We start from the raw sequence: 8,742 nt of genomic DNA on the forward strand, positions 1-8,742 counted from the left end.
ATCCTTAGCATCCTTAGCATCCCGGCGCTCCCCCAGCCACGGCCCCGGCCCCGCTCCCACTCGCAGGAGAGGAGGCAATCGCCGAGGCCTCTGAATATGCATGAGGTGCAGGTTGCTCGATAATCACGCCTGAGAAATGTCCAAATATTTACACAAACAAACCTCCACTCAAAGGAACCTTCTGAAAACAGCCCTAATCTCGGCGACGACTTAATGGGGGCCACCTGCACCAGAGGCACCGGCGCTGGCAGGGCTGGCACAGCCCGGTGCCATGGCACGGGGGTGGGAAGTGGGAAGGCAGCCCATCCAGCCGTGTCCAGTCCCCGTTTCCATCCAGCAAAGGGACCAGACCGGGATGCAACAGAAGGAGGTGCCTCCAGGCCAGCTCTGATGGCAGCTCACAGAGACCTCAGGGGTAAGGGCAGCCCTCATTTGGTTTTTCCCTCATTTGGCTTGGGAAAAATCCAAGGGTGGAGGGCGTGGGAGGGAGGGCTCCTCAAAAAGGAGCTCTTACCATGACTGGGAGGGTTCCCATGAACACAGCCAACTTTGCAGGGGGGGAAAAGAGAAGCCTCACACACCTGCCACATTCCACACTTCCCAAATCCCTGCACACACATCAGCCATGTTCATGCTTCCCAAATCCCTGCACACACACCTCCTGTGTTCCACAATTCCCAAATCCCTGCACACACACCTCCTGTGTTCCACAATTCCCAAGTCCCTGCACACACACCTCCCATGTTCCACAATTCCCAAATCCCTGCACACACACCTCCCGTGTTCCATGACATGGGGACACCTGGCAGGTCCTTGACTTACTCCGTTTTGCTTCCTGCAACACAGGCACAGAATCCACAAACCCCTCCCAAAACCTGGGCTCCTTGAGATGATCCAGGGCTGGAATTCCTCAGCAGGACCTGGTGTGTGTCCCCTCTGCACCACAGTGCCACAACCCCCGGGGGGACCAAAAGCATCTCTGAGGCTCAGAGAAGCAAAACTTCCCAGGCACATCCAGGACTGACCCGATCCCAGGAAGTGAGCACAGACCTCTCCCCACACATGAGGTGGTTTTCACGGACAGTCTGAGCCCAGGACCAGAAGAAGGTCCTGGAGTCCCCTCCATTCCCTCTGCCAAACCCCCCCGTGCAGAGGGATGTGACACACGCACAGGTCACACACGTGCAGCACAGCCAGCTGTGCTAACACAGGATCCAGGGCTCTCCTCACACACTTCCCAAGGGGTTTTCCCCCCATCCTGCTCTCTGCACAGCCCTTGTTCCCTGCTTGCTGGGCAGAGGGAAGGGACACAGTCACCTCCTCCCTGCCTTGTCCCTGCTCGGTGCAGGCTGACTCTGCACACTGCAGTGGGATCTCCTCCAGCTCTCCTCGCTCCCTGTGCTCATCCCTGGGCTGGGCAGGGGCAGCTGGGAGGGCTTGGCTCTCCTTCCTCAGCTCCCTTTCCGTGTGCTCACTGTTCCCAACACCCCCTGATTCCAGAGGCCACGCTCAGAGCTGAAGTCTCTTTTACTTCATGGGAGGCAAAATTCGACAGAGAGTAAAACCTTTGACCTGTCTGGATTTGGCAATTTAATTACCCAAGTATCAGAAATCAAAGCTGGATCCCAAGTGCAAGTTTCCTTGAAAAATAAAACCTCCTGTCACTAAAGCTCCCTGGAAAAGCAGCTTTTTTGGGAACCCTGAGCTACCAGGATAGTTCCATACAGAGGAGATCCCAGAGCCACATTTCCACTCCGCAGAGTTTTCTGGAAAGGGTTTAGCAAAGCTCAGGGAAAGTGAATTTTTCCTGATGGTGCAACAGTTGGGAGAGCTGGGCTGCAGGGAATTCCATCCTTTGTCTTTCCTTACCAGGACTGAGTGGTGCCCCCAGGATGGGGAGGAGAGCAGGGACAGACCCCCACAAGGTTCCTGTTGCCACTCAAGCCCTTGGGGACGTCACAGGAGTGGTTCAGACACTGTCACACCAGCACAGCACCTTATTAACAGTGCACAAAGGTCCAGGTCCCCACCACATGCCAAGGGGATTGGAAAGTGGAACGAGCCCTGGATGGCTCTGGGATGCAGCGAGGGAAGGTGTCACCTCTGGGGGTGCAGGAAACCCCCCCAGCTCCGTGCCAGGGCACTTCCAGAGAGTGCTGGAGACCAGGTTCTGGCTCCTCAGAGCAAACACTTTTGGCCAAACCTTGTTTTAAGAACTGTGGGGTCCAAGGCTGTGCCTGTTTCACCAACCAAAGGCCCTTGAGAAGGGTCAAAAAGCTGCCTCAGAGTGGCACCACCTCAGCCCTCAGTCAGAGGACTGGCACTGGAGTGAGGTCTTTGGGGTCCACAGCCCCTCTGCTGTGACAGAGCTGTCACACGTGGTCCTCAAAAGCCAAACCCACGTTCTGTCCACGTTTATTTACAAGAAAAAGATGTCCCACGTAACCTGAGGGCCAGTTCCTGGCAGTTCCAGCCGGTATCAGTTGTCCCAATAGATCCAGGGCAAATTATTTTGACTGGGTTAATCACGTGCCACCTCCCCTCACACGTCATGCATGTTCAGCCGTGCCCACCCTCAGGGAATCATGGAATATCCTGAGCTCTGGATGTGCTGGATGTGCACCCTGGATGTGCTGGAGCTTCCACAGGAAAGCACAGAAATGTCAGCACTTCAGGCCAGGCACACTTCAGGAGCAGAAGGGTCTGGTGAGCAGCGAGTGAGAGGCTGGATCTGCTGCTCATCCCCGGCCAGGCAGGACCTGGCTCAGGTGACAAACGGGAGCTGCCGGACAAAGGGAGCACAGTGTGTGTCTGTACGTGTGTGCCCGAGCTGCAGCAGCCCTGTGCCCACTGCCAGGGTGTGACAAAGGGGGAACACCTCCTCTCCTCCTCAGGACAAGCCGTGGCTGGAGGTTCCAGTGCCGAGCTGCCCCGAGCGCTATTGTCCCTTCCAGTGACCTTGTGTGTGCTCCGGCTGCTGCAGCCACAGCACAGCACAGGAGCCTCTAAAGAATCCACTGACTTGTTTTACAACACAGAGAGAGCCCCTCGGTGCCTCTACAGTTCGCACATCCCCCTCCCGTGGGATGGGGGTGGCCGTGTGCCGATGGATGCTCCGGCTCGGCTCGGCTCCCTCCTGGGCAGGTGTCTGTCCCTGCCCGTCACACACGTCACATCTCCCGGGCTCATCCTGCAGCTGCCACATCCTGGCTGGACCAGCCCATTCCCCATCGCCAGCTGCAGCAGCATTTGGGGAATGTGCCTTATCCAGCCCCCCTGGAATGCCCTGCACGGGGCAGTGCCGCCCTGTCCTGCATCCCTGCCTGACCTTGCAGCCATTCCTCAACATTCCAGACAGCCCAGCACCTCTCAGAGCCATTCCCAGCAGGGCCAGTCTGCACACCAGTGTGGTGGCACCACTGCACAGCTGGACACATCTCCCTGGGACACAGCACATTGTCACAGCTCCCAGAAGCCCAGGGCAGTCCCAACAGTCTCCAGCACAAGGCAATGAGCATTCCCAGCCTCCCAGCACATCCACAGAGGGGCTGCGGGCAGAGAGGTGTGATGACTTTTCCAGAGTGGCTGGGAAAATGAGGAAACAGAGCAGGAATATTCCTCATGACAGCAGTGCCACCCTCACCAGTGATCCCAGCGTCAGGGCAGGGATCCTGGGATCACCAGGGATCACCAGCATCCCAGCCAGCAGCCTCCTCACACATCCCACATTCCACCCTGCATCCAGCTGATTTCCCAGAAACAGCCCATTGCATGGCAGGGTCTCCATGCACATCAGTCACTCAGGAGAGGTCCAGCACAGCCTTTCCCTCCTGGATCAGGGCCCAGGGAGAGCAGGGCTGAAGCATCCCTGGGACAGGAAGAGCTGACTTGAGGCTGGCCAGGCCCCCAGCTCTGCTGCAGGGTGTTGGCACTCAGGTAAGGCTGACCCTCCTCCTGCTCCTTTCCAACCCTGCTCACGGGAGACACTTTGCCTGGGAGGGAAAGACTCATCCAAGGTCACTCAGAAGGTCAGTGGCAAGGAGAACACAAGCCAGAGCTGCTGAGGTCCCTGTCCTTTCCAGACAAGGGCCTTGCAAGCCCCCCAGGCTGTTTTGCTCCATGCAGGTGTCATCTGTTCCCTCCAGCTCCCTCTGCCTCCACGGACGCCCTTTGGTGTTTTTCCTTTGCATGACATCACCCAGCTCCTGATCTGCTGCCAGCTCTCTGCTTCCAGAGAGGACCCTTTGCTGGCTGGGACGGAGAAATTCGGACACCTCTGCAGTCCTGCCCAGCTCTGCTCTGCCCTGGCAACATCCACATCCCAAGGGGGTAGGGCCAGAGCCTGCTTTGCAAGGAGGACCCACCGCGGTGATTTGGACAGCCTGGATGCTCCACATGCTGAGGACAGAGAGTGCCAACTCCCCCAGGGATCTGCTCCAGCAGCCACATTCCTGCACGGCGTCAACAGGAGCCAGCAGGAGTGTAAATGTGGCTGTCACCCCTCCCTCCCGCAGCCAGGAGGCAGATGTTAGGAGAGGAACAGTCCCTGTCACACCCTGCCTGGCTGTGCAGGCTCAGCACCAGCAGCAGGTGCCAGGGCCAGCCCAGTCTCTCTCTGCTGACGTCCTCGCTCCATGCACCACCATCCCTACACCAGCTTCTCTTCCCAAGCAACTGGCAGGACTGTTTTCCCAGTGAACAGCTGTGGATGCTCCCTGCTGGCCCCAGGGGTGTTGGCAGCCCTGCCCTCCTTGGCTCTGTGGCTCTTGGTGGAGCAGCCCCACGGGTCCAGCCCGGTGGTGACAGCCCACCCGCACGAGGAGAACATCTGCCACCCCTCCCAGCCCATGGGAACACCCATCCCAGCCATCAGAGCAGGAACACTCCCGTGGCAAAGGCACAGCCCAGCCCAGGCTCGCTCAAACTGGAAATAGTGGCTCAGTGGACATTGTCACTCAAAAGACTGCAAACATGGGCCAGCCTCGGCCACGTGTCTGTGCACTGGGCAGGGGAGCAGGGCAGCAAGTGCAGCCCCAGGCAGCTTTACCCCAGCACCCCACACCCCCGGGCTCCAGTCCCTGCAGCCTCCAACAATCACTGAAACTTCACACGGCACAGGTGTCACCAGCTCCCTCTTGGTTCTCCACAAAGAACAGCCACAGCTCCCATCCAACATCACAGACCCAAAAAGCACCTCCCAGGGCCCAGTGAGGTCACTGTTGCCCCATCAAATCGCTCCCCTGCTTCTGGCATAAAGTGATGAGCAACAGCTTCAGCCCCCAACAGCCCCAGTGGTCCTGATTCCATGGGGATGGACATGACAAAGGTTGGGATCAGCCCCAGCAGTGCCAAGTGTTCAGCCTCCAGCAGCACCTGAAGATGGGGCTGGTTTTCTTCCGCAAATATTTTTACCCTAATGACACTCTCCAGCCACTGTGAACACACAGAGTGCTCATGAATGTGGAAAAAAACCATATAGCATTTCTTCCACTTATCCTGGGACCTCCTTCCTGGTCAGTGCCCCATGGAAAGGAGGACAGAGTCCAGGGAAAGGCACATCACTGCCCATGAGGACAGACCCCAGCACAGCCTCCATGAGCCCTTTGAGGAGGCAGCCAGAGCAGACAATGACCCCAGAGCCCCCAAAACATGGACAGAGCCTGGGGCACCCCTGGATACAACTCGTTGCTACCTGCCAGCCTCCCATCACAGACCAACACCATGTCCCAGCACCCCTCCTCAGGGAGCAGAAAGCGTGGACAGGAACAAGTGACTCCTCAGCAGGAACTGCAAACACAGCCAGGCCCCATCCCACTGCCAGGGGAGAGGGGATCCAGGCTGTGGATGCTGCAATGGCAGCCTGGCAGAGCACAGAGCCCCACATCCCCTGGCACGTGGGACACACACAGAGCCAGCCCTCTCTGCCCACAGCCACCCCCAGCCCAGAACAGCTCCCAGCCCCTCACAGGGACAGGAGCTCAGTGCAGATTCCAGTTCCTCCTGGAGAGCACATCCTGCTGTACACTGGATGCCCAGTGCCAGGTCTACAGTCCACCCTGGGACATGGCAGACCATTCCTGGGGAAGGGGTCCCCTCTGACACCCCAAGGAAGGGTGCAACCAGGGGAGGAGAGTGGAAGGAAAGCATTTCTGAATGAGTTATTTGGTCTGACTGACACCACGACCCAGGCCAGGGCAGGAGGGAAAACCTTAATTGCAGCAGCTCAGCCCACTGCACATCAATCTTCATTTGTTCCAATTCCTCCTTCCCTTCCATTTCTGCAACATTTACTTATTTCCCCCATTCCTCCCTGCAACACACTGAACTGCAGCCAGCTCCCTCCTCCAAGGACTCCCTTTGGTTATTGGCAAATTAAGTTCTTCATCAAGCCCCGGTACTGGCGCTGACAACGCGCTCCAGGACACAGCCCTGCCTGGTGCGAGGCAGAGCTGCTGACGGCTCCCTGCGCCCAGGGCCTGTGCCCAGAGCACTTGGAGAGCTGACAGCAAGGACAAGGCACATCCAGCACCACCTGCCTTCAAATCAGAGGACCCAAAACACTGGCGTTGGGGCAGCAGGTCACAGGGAGCGAGAGGGGATCACACCCCAAACCTGAACACGAGGCCACACGAGGTCCCACAGCTCAGGGGTGCTTCTCCTACATCGGGGCAGGAGCACGTGGGAGCCAATGTTCAGGAGCAGGGACTGGTGTGATGTCTCTCTTGGCAAGAGCCACTGCTTCTACATACCTGAGGCAACTGGTAAACTTTGCTTGTTGCCTCCTCTCAGGTCCACGCTCGACGATTTGGAAGCTGTTTTGGGCACTTTCGAAGAAATGACCTAACGACATCTGGGGAGAGTGCCATGGCTAATTTATCTGCCTCCACAGCATCTCTGCAGACAGAGGGTTAGAGTCCCCCTGCCACCTTCTCAGGCTTGGGCAGGACACTCTGCCAAACCACCAGTGAGACCTGACACTCCTCAGCCCCTCCAGACAACATTAAAGTCTGTTGCCAGCAGCCACTTTTCACCACCACTGAACCAAGCTGTGACGAGCAAAAAGAAAAACCGATGGAAGAGGTGGAGGAAAAAACCTAAACTAGCAAAAAACATCAAGAGGACTCCAAAAAAATCAGCTAAGAGAAAGCTAATCCTTGCCAAAAACAAGCCAAAGACGCTGTGGATGTTTCTTGCCCCCAGTCTTCCCAATTGACCTTAACAGGGAGACGCCTGAGGTGCCCAAGGAGCACCAGGTATTTAGGGTCTGTTACTGTATCATCCAGGGCCCGGCTGAATTTGGCCCTGGAGGTGCTGCCTGTACCTTTCTCTGCTGTTCTGCCACGGGAGTCTGGGGAGAAAGGTACCGATCACCTTCGGTGCCTGAAGCAGAAGTGGAAGGGCAAAGCAGCTTCTCTTCATTAAGCGAAGCACATCCCAGCTCCAGCTCAGCTCCCACACCAGGGACACCAGAGGGATGTGACGCCTGGGAGACAGGATGCAGCTGGTTCCAGAGGCAGCTCAAAGAGGAGTAAAGCTCAATTTAAACGTTGGATGTGACAAGGGAGGGCTCCCCCAGCATGTCCTTTAGCTGGCACAGCCTCACGCTGCTTCACTCCCCCACAGACAAGAAACTCTCCTGCAGGCTGTGAGTAACCAGGCACAGGAGGGGAGCGAGGCCTCCAGGAGTGCTGGACAAGGATCACTGACAGCAGTCCCACAAGGAAGGGAGAAATTCATCTCCCCAAAACTCAGCCCCCGGGCCCGAACACAGGGAGCAGCCAGATCCCAGCTCCGAGCTGAGCGCTTCAGTGATCACACACGACGTAAGAGCGACGTCGTTTGGGAGAATTCAGCATTCCCAACAGCCATGGGGAGAGCCAGGGATTTGTCCAGTCATAAACTTGTGCACAGCAAAGGCATGACTCCTGGTACAGCATCCACCTGGCTCACAGAACGCTCCACAAAACCACAGCCCAGCCTCCTCGGGGTGCTGTGTCCAGCAGCATCACAACTCTCCGAAGGAAAAGCCACAGGGAATTAAAATCCGAACAAAGATTGCAAAGCCTCAAAGTGACACTGTCCTACACAGCCACACTCCGGCCTGGGCAGGGATCCTCTCTGTTCTCCAAACCCCATTTCGTTTAAGCCACACGACTGCAAGACCCAGAGCACAAACAGGCTGAGGACCATCACAACCCAGGGACAACAAAGGCAAAATGACAGACGTTCGAACCGAAGTTACTCACTTTGGCAGGGCTCGCGGGTGCACCTACACAAACACGCACACAAAGGAGAATGGACTTCCAAGCCCACAGAAAACTCTTCTTCCGGAAAAAAACCAAATCCCCCCCTCCCTGTGTTCATGCAGGAGCCGGTGAGGAAGGTGAGACACAGCCAGAATGCAAAGATGGTAGCCCGGCCAGCAGCGCCCCGGCCACCACCTCCCCTGTGCCTCCCCAGTGAGGCAAGGTGGGAAGGGGCTGGGGGGGCAGGGGGGGGAAGATCCTCTGCAGGTGAACTTACCTTCCACAGTTGCAGTGACAAACTCGGTCTTCCCCTCTCAGATGCGGTAAGATGTAATTGTGAAATCTGTCCAACAACGCATTCATGTCCATCAAGCAAGCTATTGCCTGTAAGAGCCCACAACCAAGGCATCTGGTCAACTCTGGATGATGGAATAAAACATTGACTCTAGTTTGATTGCCAAAGACTGAAGCAGTCATAAAGAAAATAATCTTTGGT

The 8,742-nt window shown here is 57.0% G+C and overlaps 1 protein-coding gene across 1 annotated transcript in view; it reads right to left on the bottom strand.

Annotated features, from left to right (window-relative positions):
• The window catches only part of TMEM240 (transmembrane protein 240), a 13,148-nt gene extending 4,425 nt beyond the window's left edge, over nt 1–8,723 (bottom strand). Inside the window, exon 1 of the mRNA XM_029962453.1 lies at nt 8,524–8,723. Coding sequence (XP_029818313.1) covers nt 8,524–8,723 — 200 coding nt within the window. The remainder of the gene's footprint in view (nt 1–8,523) is intronic.
• Between the last annotated feature and the right edge of the window lie 19 nt (nt 8,724–8,742).

The sequence above is a fragment of the Manacus vitellinus genome, unplaced genomic scaffold (genome assembly GCF_001715985.3).
Source record: "Manacus vitellinus isolate BGI_N305 unplaced genomic scaffold, ASM171598v3 scaffold_46_pilon, whole genome shotgun sequence".
Classification (NCBI taxonomy): Eukaryota; Metazoa; Chordata; class Aves; order Passeriformes; family Pipridae; genus Manacus; species Manacus vitellinus.